General features: G+C 48.1%; 1 protein-coding gene across 2 annotated transcripts; it reads left to right on the top strand.

Moving 5' to 3' along the window:
• The first annotated feature begins 966 nt into the window (after nt 1-966).
• Nucleotides 967-3,865, top strand: S100A7 (S100 calcium binding protein A7). Of its 2 annotated transcripts, none has more exons than XM_053591727.1 (3): nt 967-1,092; nt 2,602-2,759; nt 3,642-3,865. In XM_053591727.1, the coding sequence occupies exons 2-3, from the start codon at nt 2,619-2,621 to the stop codon at nt 3,804-3,806; spliced, it is 306 nt and encodes a 101-aa protein (XP_053447702.1). In that variant the 5' UTR covers nt 967-1,092; nt 2,602-2,618; the 3' UTR covers nt 3,807-3,865. The 2 variants fall into 2 exon arrangements, with proteins under 2 accessions (XP_053447702.1, XP_053447703.1); XM_053591728.1 differs by lacking the exon at nt 967-1,092 and adding an exon at nt 1,136-1,261.
• The last annotated feature ends 9,398 nt before the right edge of the window (nt 3,866-13,263 follow it).

Below are 13,263 nucleotides of genomic sequence, written 5' to 3'. Positions count from 1 at the left end.
CAGATTGGGGCATATGAGAAATGAGGGCCTGGTAGACTCTTACATGCACTGCTTTGCATAAAGCAAGAAGGAAGGACATATGTGGGAAGTCCCTGCCACAAGGTTGGGAGGGAACTTTACTCAATCCCTGAGATCAAGCCAATTCCATTGCAGGGGGGGCATATCATCCCAGAATCCAGGAAGCAGGGCCCAGTGTGGGCCAGGGACCCTCTTGGGGCTATTAGATGTCACGACTTGGCCTGCCCTGTGTGTTCCCTCCTCAGCTGTTCACTGTGCACACCATAACCCTCTCTGGATCCCTTGACAGACACTGTTGGTTATGACACCAGACCACCCTTCTCCCCGTAGCCCCTGTGAGGAAGTGACCCTTCTTCCTCCTGGACTTTGATTTCCCGGGGCAGGCCCTTGTGACACCCTAGAGGTTTAGTAGAGGGTGTAGGAATTAGGATTTAAGCAGGCTTTTCTGGAATCATTTTTTACATTGCTGTTTACTAGCTGAGTAAACTCAGAAGGTTGCTTATGTCTCAATGCCCTCTTCCGCAAATTGTAGGTATTTCCAATACCAGCACTTGCCTGATGGGGCTGAGAAGACTGAAGTGAAATGTAGGTACATCAGGTGTCTTGACCCCAGCAGACTGAGATGCACAGTGAGGGGGTGGCGGTAACAACTGCCATAGAACAAGTCAGTAGAATGGGTGCAGAGACAGAGACCTGCACCCTGCCCTCCAGAGTTCAAAATTCCATCCTCTTTGGGTCCAGAGTCTCAGCCTTCTCCCCCAACCCCATCCTATTCTAATACATCCACTGCCCTTCCCAGCCCCAGATCAAGATGGGGACAGGAGAAGTTCCCAGGTGAGGTCCCTTAGTAGGTGCAGCACCTGCTTCTCCCACCCTCAGCTTACTGGAAATGCTGAGCACAGCCCCCAAGGTGCGTCCCACCCAGCTGCAGTGGGCAAGGCTCCAGGAAGCAGGTGACAGGAGCCCCAGGGCTCCCAGCCCTGGGAGGAGCCAGGCTGAGCTTCATAAGGGGACTGCTCTTTGTCTCAACACGCATTTCACTCGACCTTCTCACCTGACGCTTCCTCAGCCCAGGTAAGTCTGCACCTGCATCCTTGCCTTTTCCAGAAGGGCCCAGTGCCCAGCTGCTCTGCTGCCTGCAGGAGGGGAAGGCTATGTGAGAACTCAGCGGCCGGGGTCTAGTCCCATGTGCCATCACAGGACCGTGCCAGCTCCATCCCAGCCGAGAGTCCTCATCTATCAGGTCTCTGGGCCATGCCCTCCCTAGGGCTCACGTGGATCTTCCGAGTCCACTCCTGTGACAGGTCCCCAGTGGGAGCTGAGGTCAAGGCCCTCCCTTCCCCCCATCTTCTTCCTCCCTGGTTCACCTTCCTGCCAGGGTCCAGGGTGCTGAGCCCCCTCCCTAGTCCCATCCCAGATCCTGGAGGGCTGAGGGTGCCCTGAGAGGGCTTTGCGGGCTCTCCTAGTCCCAGGCCTGGGGACTCCACTGAGAATAGCCCTGGCAAGATGACCTGTCCCCACACATGCAAGGGACTGCTCAGCCAGGCCTTCTGCACCAATCCCAGCCCAGGAAATGCCCAGCGACCCACTGGGCATAGAGCTGGGCCTCTGGCCAAGGCCACGGCTCCCCAAAGCCTCTCGGGTTCCCTCAGTGACACACCAGCACAGGGCTCGCTCCTGCATTGGGAGGTGGTGATGGCTGGTTATCAGGTGTCCACATGTGGGAGCCACAGTCAGTCTCTGGTCTTGGGATGTCTGAGTGTGGGGCAGCACTGCCCGGTTCTCTGGCCTGGGCTCCAGGCTCTCCTGGATGCTGACTGTGGACTCTAGAGCCTTCCCTTTACACAAAAACAGTCAAGGCCTGGTGATCTGGAGAGGACAGGAGCAGAGGGCAGATGATCCCCAAGAGCAGACAGACAGAAGGACCCCCCCAGTCTACCCTACCCAGTTCCTTAAGAAACAGGGCAGGTTTTTGTATTCATTTTAAATCTGAGGCCAGCTGTGGTGGCAGTGCCCCTGTCTGGCTCCCAGGTGGTCTGGGGAGGCCTCCCCGAAGGCATGGATGGGGCTCTTTCTGTTCACACTCACACCCACACCTGCCTCTGGAGGTTTCACACACCTTTCCAGGCAGAGTTCCCACTAGGATCAGGGTGGGACCTGGTTTGTGAAGCAGCTGGGAGGGTCAGACACCAGGCCACCGAGGACATCCCCTGCCCCTGTGACTCTCACCCCAGCTGTGAGGCTGAGGGAGGTGGGCTTGATACCGTTTGGGGAGGAGGCCAAATGCCAGCTCAGGGGTGTCAGTCAGGGTTCGGCCCTTTCTCTGGGTGGTCTCCAGTTCTCCCTGCCTGCCCTCCTGCCCAGCGCCATCCACAGCTGGTAGTGCTCTTCTCCGTGTCCCCCTGTCCCTGCCTGTGTGAGTTCAGGTCCCTGACTCCCGTTTGGGGGCCTTCAGCTCAGCACACAGAGATGCACCTTCCTCTCCACCACAGACTTTGTCACTTGCTCTGTAATTCCTTCCCATCTTCCTAATTTTGGTCATTTTCAGAGTAGGAAACATATCATTGTCTATCTTTCCTGCAGCATTTCTGAAAGCAAAGATGGGCAGCACTCCAGCTGAGAAGTCCATGATGGCCTTGGTCGACCTGTTTCACAAATACGTTGGGAGTGATGATAAGATGGACAAGCCGGGCCTGTCGAGGATGGTCAAGGACCATTTTCCCAACTTCCTCAGTGCCTGTGTGAGTTGGAGTGTGCCTGCCCTGGGCAGGGAGAGGTTTTGTATTTGTAAGGTCAAGAGGATAGTGATGCCTGGGCAGGTTGTAAGGGTTCTGGTATGCCCACAGACTCACGTCTGGTAGGTGAATTCACTAGTCTTACTGGGTGACGCTGAGCCCAGTGTGCCTCATCATCCTCTCCCAGCCCTAGGCAGGACCAGCCCAATGGGCAGGTGGAGCATGCAGGGGATGGAGCCTGGATCTCCGGTCCTGCCCCTGACACACCTGCTACATGGCTCTGCACAGGTTCCCTGCACTCTCCTAGCCCCCTTTTCTCCTGCCTAATGCTTCCTCCTCCTCTTTTAGAGTCACTCCTTGGTTCAAGCAGAGCCTTGCCAGGATGGTGCTCAATGGAAACCATAATACTATGACAGGAGCAGAACCCCTTATTTTTGGCAGAGCTCATTCATACACCTGCTGTTTTTTTTCTGTTAGAATGCACTGAACTTATTAGCAAAATGTTAACAGAGAGCTGGGCCCTGAAGTAAGGGAATCCTGAACTCACAAGTGAGAGCAGCTGAACGGGAGGAGAGTTGACTACAAGATGAGAAGGGAGGTCAGCCGGTGGGGGCCCCAGGGAGAGTGTGGACAGCACCTGTAAGGTAGGGAGGCAGGTGGGCCAGGGAGGATGAGGGACCCTCATCCCCTTGCTGGGGTGGTTCCTGGCCGAGCTGCCCAGAATCCCAGCACTCCCCATATTGGAGCTCTCCACCTGCCTCCCGTGCACTCCTCTCCCACTTAGCCCTTACCTTGCTCCCACTGCAGGATGCCACTTTTCCTCTTTTTTGCAATTTAAGTCTCACGTGTAATGGCTTTGTTCTTATTTGTATGTTTCTCTCCTCACAGGAAAAGAAGGGTAAAGATTACTTGGGCAATGCGTTTGAGAAAGCGGACAAGGATAAAGATGGGAAGATTGACTTTTCCGAGGTCCTCTCTGTGCTGGGAGACATTGCCTCTGACTACCACAACCAGAGCCACGGAGCAGAGCCCTGCTCCGGGGGAGGCCAGTGATGCATCCAGGCCAGGGCCTCCAGCGACCCCAGGACAATAAAATGTCTCCTCCCACCAGATGCTGCATCACTTCCTCCTTTTCTTTGGCTGTGTATATATCTTAGAATAGAAAATTTTGGGTTAGCTGCTTTTTATGTTGTTCCCTAGATGCAGAAGTCCTTTCTAGCACCAGTCTGCTCCCAGTGAACTTCCCCTGGAGTCTGGTCTGCATGGGTTTTTAAGATTCACCTGCACTCTGAAACCTGGGCTCAGGCACCCACCTCCCTCAGAGAGCATCAATCAGGATGCAGCTGGAGCTCTTGCCGGGGACCTTGCCAGGTGCCAGATTGACACTTGCTCTCTGAACCACTTTTGTGCCTGGAGGGGCAGCAGCGGTCTGGGCACCAGGCCTGGCCTCTGCAGCTGTCTATGCCTTTCTCCTGTGTCTGCACGTTGGGACCAGTGGGAGCAGATGTGGTTTTCTTGCTCTTGGATGCAGGTTGCTGAATGCTAGGCATTCTGCTGGGAGCTGGGGAGGCACAGGACAAAGAGTCATTTCCCAGTCCAGTAGTGAAGTCCTCACAACACATGTGAGTCTAGTCACAAGTCTAGCTGATTCAGGCCTGTGCTTTTGGGGTGGTCATTAAAGGAGAAGGAGCGGCAGGTGAAGGGGCAGGGAGGAGAAGGCTGCTGCTGCTCATCTCTGAGCCTGGTACTCTGCTCAGCAGAGGATGCAGAAATAAAAGTGATGCAATGGTGGCCCCTCCTCGGAAAGTGCCATCATTTTAGTTGTCTCTACTGGGGGCTGCTAATTCTGTTTTAATACCTCCAGGCCCTGGCAGGGCCTGTTCAGGTCAGCTCCCCACTGCACCTCACACCTCTACAACCTTCCCCAAGGGCTCATGCTATGTTGACACAGTTTTATCTTCCTTTCTTGTCAGAAGGGTGTTTTCAGTCAAACCCTGGCTTACACTCACCCTTCTACACTACCAGGAGAACATCTACAGGGCAAGTTGACAGTCATATTTCCTCGAAGCAGAGAATAAGATGGGGATTCTGGTTTGCCCAGGGAGCTTTCAATGGGGCTTGAGAGGATGTGAGGGGCAGCGGACACAGGAACTCTGCTGCCACAGAATTCACTGGCAGCAGTGATACTCATGGTTATAGTTTGTTTACAGGGAAAGGATTCAGATTAAAATCAACTAGGGAGGGAGGAGGTAAGATGGCCAACTGGAGCCAGCTTTCAACAGAAGCTCCCATCCAGAGGAAGAGATAATGGCCAGAAAGAACCCAATAAAGCTGAGCTGATAGAGTAGATTGGTAAGTTTAAGTCATCCCTGCGAAGGCAAGCTGGGACTCCAAGGAAGCAAATTTCAGGTACAAAACCCATCCCAAAGAGGATGAGAGTCTGTCCCCTCCCCCAAGACAGTGTTCTCTGTGTGCTCTGTATAAGCGAGCAGTGAACAGAAGACCTCTTGTTTCACCCCATGGGAGAGAGTGACTGAAGGCTGGGACTCCTTCTCCAGAGAGATCCCGCTGGGAGCTGGGGTAGTCTCTTGCCCAGAATAAAAGTTGAACAAGAGGGGGGAGACAAGATGGCGGACTGAAGCCAGCTTTCAACAAAGGCTCCCGTCCAGAAGGAGAGTTAAGGGACAGGAATTTAGTAAGTATCCTGGTGGACTTGAGCCTCACCAAGAGAGAAGGCTGAAGAACGCACATTAACACCGCTGAGGCAAGTTGTGATCACAAGGACGCAAACAAAAGGTACAAAATCCACCACCAAGCGGACGGGAGTCCCCCTCCCCCATGAGACCGGCTCAAGAGCCCCACAATTGAACAAGCGGGCAGAAATTAAAGGCCCTCCCACTACACTCCACGGGAGAGACCTTCTAAAAACTGGACCTACCTCCCCTACTGGGGTGCCGTGGCGTTCTCCTGCCGGACATAGGGCTGAATAAAACTTTGGGAATCCTTTGCCAGCAACCCTGAATCCCCGGCGCTCCCCTCCCACCCACTGAGGTCTGGAGGCCTGTCCCCCAGGACTTCGAATCCTTGGGTGATTTCTCAAGGGGAGTGGACAGTCCCCGAGTTGCGACTGGTCAGCATTGACTCTGAGGCGCTCAAGTGAGGAGAGGGCACCGGGCTGAGGGGGAGTCACGCCTTGCGGCACTTCCCTGCGGTGCAGTGCAGCAACCCTCCCCGGGCATACGGGGCCCAAGACTGAATCAGACTCTGGCCTCCCCGCTGAGAGCTGAGAACCCCTACTCTCACTCGGGGTCTGAGGGCCTATCCCCCAGGAGTTCGGCTCCTTGGGTGATTTCTCGAGGGGAGTGCACAGTGCCTGAGCTGCGTCAGGTCAGCGCTGACTCTGGGACACGTGAGCGAGGAGAGGGCACTCTGCTGAGGGGAAATCAAGCCTTGGCGGCACTTCCCTGCGGTGCAGTGCAGGAGCCCTCCCCGGACCGTAGTATTGCGTAAAACTGAATGAAACTCTAGCTTCCCCCCCACCACTCCCAATCGGGGTCTGGGGGCCCATCCCCCAAGAGTTCTGATTCTTGGGGGATCTCTTAAGGGGTGTGGACCCAGCACAAACTGCGGCCGCTCAGTGCTGAGTCTGGGGCGCGGGACAGAGGAGAAAAGGGTCGCCTGAGTGCCCACACCAGAGCAGCAGTTCCCTGGAGGTAGATCAACAGCTGTTTTTTCTTTACGGCAGAACGCTCACTTCTGGATATTCTGAGGCCACACCCCCTGTCTCTCTGGGCAACCAGAGGAGGCCACCGGTGACACGGCTCACAAACCCGGGAAGCTTCCAGGGAGGGGCCGACCCAGAGAGGTGTTCAGACGCAATTCTCCAGCAGCAAAGACGTTTGAATTCAAAACAACCCGTCTTCTGTAGGCGACGACAGGAACAGAGACAGAACCTCACAAAGTTGTCTGTTCTGTTCTGTTCTGTTAGCAGCATCCATCAGGGACGGGGCTAAGCCTGAGTGAACACCTCCTTCCCATCACCTGCATCAAACACTCAAAGATGTCAGGCCCCATCTCCTCCTGCTAGATAGCAGCAGTCTGCGGGGGCCTGGCAGACTTCCTTGCGATTCAGGCAGGTGCAAACCCCTGGAGTGTCTGTTCACTGCAGGCAACTGGGTTAGCCATCTGCAGAGATACCAGTAACTGGGTCCGACGGAGGGGCAAAGTGGGGAAGGAGACGTCAACCTTCCCAGACTGCTCTGTTTGCTGGGTGGCTCCTCCTGACTCCACACTGCACTGGGGTGAGCTGTGTCAGAGGAGTCACCAGGCGCCTGTGATCCAGTTCCCAGAGACCTCTTGAACCCTTCCACCCGAGACAAGTGCCGATTGAGACAGTTGATTCGGACCTTTTGAACTGGGCTAATAGACTGAGGACTTTTCAGGCGGTGCCCTGGGTGTGCGATTGTAGGAAGGTTTGATTCTCCTTTTCCAACTGGGGCCAGAGGTGGGCAGGCGGGGTGACTTAATTGCTGATTTTTCCACACAGCTGAGACTTCAAGCCAGAGTAGAAGTTGCAATAGGATCAAACAGAAACCAGCTGAAAACAAGACAGAACCACTTTGCTCCACCACACCAGACAGGGCCCCAGTTTCTTAGGCCACAACACTGTACGGGCCCTCGATAAAACCCCAGGGGAAAAACCAAAGGGAGTAAAACATGGGGCGGAATCAGTGGAAAAACTCTGGTAACATGAATAACCAGAATAGATCAACCCCCCCAAGAAAAGATACGGCAGATGTGATTGAAGATCCCATTCATAAACAACTGGCTGAGATGTCAGAAGTCGAATTCAGAATTTGGTTTGCAGACAAGATTAATAAAATGGAATTAGGAATTCGAGGAGAAATTCAAAAATTGTCTCAAGAATTTAACGAATTTAAAGACAAAACCACCAAAGACTTAGACACACTGAAACAAGAACTTACAGCCCTCAAAGATATGAAAAATACAGTAGAATCCCTCAGTAACAGAATGGAGCAAGCAGAAGAAAGGATTTCTGACATTGAAGATAAAGTCTTCGAACGCTCCCAATCTCTCAAAGAGGAAGAGAAATGGAGAGCAAAAACGGATCACTCACTCAGAGAACTCTCAGATAATTCGAAAAAAAACAACATAAGGGTTATAGGAATTTTGGAGAACGATGAAGTGGCTGCCAAGGGCACAGAGGCCCTTCTACATGAAATTATGAAAGAAAATTTTCCAGACATGCCTAGAGAATCTGAAATTCAGATAGCAGACAGCTTCAGAACCCCAGCACGATTCAACCCCAATAAGCCATCTCCCAGACATATCATAATTAGCTTCACTAAAGTTAACATGAAAGAGAAGATTCTCAAAGCAGCCCGGCGAAAGAAAACTATAACGTACAAAGGTAAGAATATTAGAATAACTGCAGATCTCTCTGCTGAAACTTTTCAAGCAAGAAGAGGCTGGTCATCAACTTTTAATCTCCTAAAACAAAAAAACTTTCAACCCAGGATCTTGTATCCAGCTAAACTGAGTTTCATCTATGATGGAGAAATTAAATACTTCAATGACATTCATATGTTGAAAAAATTTGCCATAAGTAAACCAGCTCTTCAGGATGTTCTCAGACCTATCCTCCACAATGACCAACCCAATCCCATACCACAAAAGTAAACTCACTCAGAAACTTCGGATCAAACTCCAACTTCCACACTGGCAAAAGGATTAAAAATGTCCACTGGACCTTTGAAAAACTTGATACCCAAAATTCCACCAGACTTATCAATACTCTCCATCAATGTGAATGGCTTAAACTGTCCTCTAAAGAGGCATAGGTTAGCTGACTGGATACAAAAACTCAAGCCAGATATTTGTTGCATACAAGAGTCACATCTCAACTTAAAAGACAAATACAGACTCAGGGTGAAAGGATGGTCATCCATATTTCAGGCAAATGGTAATCAGAAAAAAGCAGGTGTTGCAATCTTATTTGCAGATACAGTAGGCTTTAAACCAACAAAAGTAAGGAAGGACAAGAATGGTCACTTCATATTTGTTAAGGGTAATACTCAACATGACAAGATCTCAATTATTAATATCTATGCACCCAACCAGAATGCACCTCAATTTATAAGAGAAACTCTAACAGACATGAGTAACTTGATTTCCTCCAGCTCCATAATCGTTGGAGATTTCAACACTCCCTTGGCAGTGTTGGATCGATCCTCCAGAAAGAAGCTGAGCAAAGAAATCTTAGATTTAAACCTAACCATCCAATATTTAGATTTAGCAGACATCTACAGAACATTTCATCCCAACAAAACTGAATACACATACTTCTCATCAGCCCACGGAACTTACTCCAAAATTGATCACATTTTAGGTCACAAGTCTAACCTCAGTAAATTTAAAGGAATAGAAATTATTCCATGCATCTTCTCGGACCATCATGGAATAAAACTTGAATTGAGTAACAACAGGAATCTGCATACCCATACAAAAACATGGAAGTTAAATAACCTTATGCTGAATGATAGCTGGGTCAGAGATGAGATTAAGAAAGAAATCACCAATTTTTTGGAACAAAACGACAATGAAGACACAAACTATCAGAACCTCTGGGACACTGCAAAGGCAGTTCTAAGAGGGAAATTTATAGCACTGCAAGCCTTCCTCAAGAGAACGGAAAGAGAGGAAGTTAACAACTTAATGGGACATCTCACGCAACTGGAAAAAGAAGAACATTCCAACCCCAAACCCAGTAGAAGAAAAGAATAACCAAAATTAGAGCAGAATTAAATGAAATTGAAAACAAAAGAATAATACAACAGATCAATAAATCAAAAAGCTGGTTTTTTGAAAAGGTCAATAAAATAGATAAACCTCTGGCCAACCTAATCAGGAAAAAAAGAGTAAAATCTCTAATATCATCAATCAGAAACAACAAAGACAAAATAACCACAGACTCATCAGAAATCCAAAAAATGCTTAATGAATATTACAAGAAACTTTATTCTCAGAAATATGAAAATCTGAAGGAAATAGACCGTTACTTGGAAGCACGCCACCTTCCAAGACTTAACCAGAATCAAGTGGAAATGTTGAACAGACCCATATCAAGTTCAGAAATAGCATCAACTATACAAAACCTCCCTAAAAAGAAAAGCCCAGGACCAGATGGTTTCACGTCAGAATTCTACCAAACCTTTAAAGAGGAATTAGTACCTATATTACTCAACCTGTTCCAAAATGTAGAAAAAGAAGGAAGACTACCCAACACGTTCTATGAAGCAAACATCACCCTGATCCCCAAAGCAGGAAAAGAACCAACAAGAAAAGAAAATTATAGACCAATATCACTAATGAATATAGATGCAAAAATATTCAACAAGATCCTAACAAACAGAATCCAGCAACACATCAAACAAATTATACATCATGACCAAGTTGGTTTTATCCCAGGGTCTCAAGGCTGGTTCAATATACGTAAATCTATAAATGTAATTCAGCACATAAACAAATTAAAAAACAAAGACCATATGATTCTCTCAATTGATGCAGAAAAAGCTTTTGATAATATCCAGCATCCCTTCATGATCAGAACACTCAAGAAAATTGGTCTAGAAGGGACTTTTCTTAAACTGATAGAGGCTATCTACAGCAAACCCACAGCCAATATCATATTGAATGGAGTTAAATTGGAATCATTTCCACTCAGATCAGGAACCAGACAAGGCTGCCCATTGTCTCCATTGCTTTTCAACATTGTAATGGAAGTTTTAGCCACCGCAATTAGGGAAGAAAAGGCGATCAAGGGTATCCATGTAGGGTCAGAAGAGATCAAACTCTCGCTCTTCGCAGATGATATGATTGTGTATCTGGAAAACACTAGGGACTCTACTACAAAACTCCTAGAAGTGATCAAGGAATACAGCAGCGTCTCAGGTTACAAAATCAACATTCATAAATCGGTAGCCTTTATATACACCAACAACAGTCAAATTGAAAAAGCAGTTAAGGACTCTATCCCATTCACAGTAGTGCCAAAGAAGATGAAATATTTGGGAATTTACCTAACAAAAGACGTGAAAGATCTCTATAAAGAGAACTATGAAACTCTAAGAAAAGAAATAGCTGAAAATGTTAACAAATGGAAAAACATACCATGCTCATGGCTAGGAAGAATCAACATTATCAAAATGTCCATACTACCCAAAGCAATATATAATTTCAACACACTCCCTATTAAAGCTCCACTGTCATATTTTAAAGATCTTGAAAAAACATTACTTCGTTTTATATGGAATCAGAAAAAACCTCGAATAGCCAAGACATTACTCAGAAATAAAAACAAAACAGGAGGAATCACACTACCAGACCTCAGACTTCACTACAAATCGATAGTGATCAAAACAGCATGGTATTGGCACAAAAACAGAGAAGTAGATATCTGGAACAGAATAGAGAACCAAGAGATGAATCCAGCTACTTACCGCTATTTGATTTTTGACAAGCCAATTAAAAACATTCAGTGGGGAAAAGATTCCCTATTTAACAAATGGTGCTGGGTGAACTGGCTGGCAACCTGCAGAAGACTGAAATTGGACCCACACCTTTCACCTTTAACTAAGATAGACTCTCATTGGATTAAAGATTTAAACTTAAGACATGAAACTATAAAAATACTGGAGAATGCAGGGAAAACCCTTGAAGAAATTGGTCTGGGTGAGTATTTCATGAGGAGAACCCCCCGGGCAATTGAAGCAGCTTCAAAAATACACTACTGGGACTTGATCAAACTAAAAAGCTTCTGCACAGCTAAGAACACAGTAAGCAGAGCAAGCAGACAGCCCTCAGAATGGGAGAAGATATTTGCAGGGTATATCTCTGACAAAGGTTTAATAACCAGAATCCACAGAGAACTCAAACGCTCAGCAAGAAAAAAACAAGGGATCCCATCGCAGGCTGGGCAAGGGATTTGAAGAGAAACTTCTCTAAAGAAGACAGGCGCACGGCCTTCAGACATATGAAAAAATGCTCATCATCTTTAATCATCAGAGAAATGCAAATCAAAACTACTTTGAGATATCATCTAACTCCAGTGAGACTAGCCTATATCACAAAATCTCAAGACCAGAGATGTTGGCGTGGATGCGGAGAAAAGGGAACACTTCTGCACTGCTGGTGGGAATGCAAATTAATACATTCCTTTTGGAAAGATATATGGAGAACACTCAGAGATCTAAAAATAGATCTGCCATTCAATCCTGTAATTCCTCTGCTGGGCATATACCCAGAAGACCAAAAATCACAACATAACAAAGATATTTGTGCCAGAATGTTTATTGCAGCCCAATTAATAATAGCTAAGTCATGGAAAAAGCCCAAGTGCCCATCGATCCACGAATGGATTAATAAATTGTGGTATATGTACACCATGGAATATTATGCAGCCTTAAAGAAAGATGGAGACTTTACCTCTTTCATGTTTACATGGATGGAGCTGGAACATATTCTTCTTAGTAAAGTATCCCAAGAATGGAAGAAAAAATACCCAATGTACACAGCCCTACTATGAAACTAATTTGGGACTCTCACATGAAAGCTATAACCCAGCTACAACTTAACAATAGGGGGAAGTGGGAAAGGGGGTGGGTGGGTAGAGGGAGGGGAATCGGTGGGATCACACCTGTGGTGCATATTACAGGGGTATTTGTGAAACTTGGTAAATGTAGAATGTAAGTGTTTTGGCACAGTAACTGAGATAACGCCAGAAAGGCTATGTTAACCACTGTGATAAAAATGTGTCAAATGGTTTATGAAGTGAGTGTATGATGCCCCATAATCATATCATTGTATACAGTTATGATTTAATAAAAAAAAAATAAAAGTTGAACAAATATTTTCCCTGCATTCCTGAAATCCCAGTCTACTCTTTCACCCTCTCCTGGCAGTCTGGAAGCATACCCCCTGCAGAATCCAGAGTATCTGGTGGTTCCTTGCTATGGCTGAGCTTCTCATGGGCTGTGGTACAGCTGCACTGAAGCTGTGACTCTAGTAGAAGCAGGGAGTTGCAAGGGGCGGGGGATTGGCCCTGTGCTGGGAAAGAGCATAGCACAGGGATCTGTGCAGTGGAACCTTCTACCCTTGGTGCCTGCACCTCCAAACAGCAGTGGCACCTCTGACTGGAGGTGGCAGCTCTTCCGACCCACAGTGGCACCTCCATCACAGTGGTGCACTCTCACCCTCCAGCCAGGGTCAAATTTGGGAGATGCCTTCCTAATTCTGTGGACCACCAGAGTGAGCCAGACCTCACCCTGAAGGGGTTTCAGAGGAGAAGTGTGGCCAGGGCAGAGGCTTGGTCTGTAAGGGAGAGAATCACGTGCTGTGATGGTAACCTTTGGCCTGGAACAGACTCAGGTGGAACACTCCCAGGTTTCCAATGAGCACTGGAGGGAGTCAGGCTTGAGCTCCTCCTGCCTGC

The sequence above is a fragment of the Nycticebus coucang genome, chromosome 5, assembly GCF_027406575.1.
Source record: "Nycticebus coucang isolate mNycCou1 chromosome 5, mNycCou1.pri, whole genome shotgun sequence".
NCBI lineage: Eukaryota > Metazoa > Chordata > Mammalia > Primates > Lorisidae > Nycticebus > Nycticebus coucang.
Note: the sequence above shows the minus strand (reverse complement) of the source record. Positions and strands in the feature narration are given on the sequence as shown.

What these genes read in the sequence shown, in the direction of transcription:
- S100A7 (XM_053591727.1), top strand. Translation starts at nt 2,619, where the DNA reads ATGGGCAGCACTCCAGCTGAGAAGTCCATGATGGCCTTGGTCGACCTG. An exon ending in CCAACTTCCTCAGTGCCTGT is followed by an intron (nt 2,760 to 3,641) that starts GTGAGTTGGAGT and finishes CTCTCCTCACAG; the next exon opens with GAAAAGAAGGGTAAAGATTA.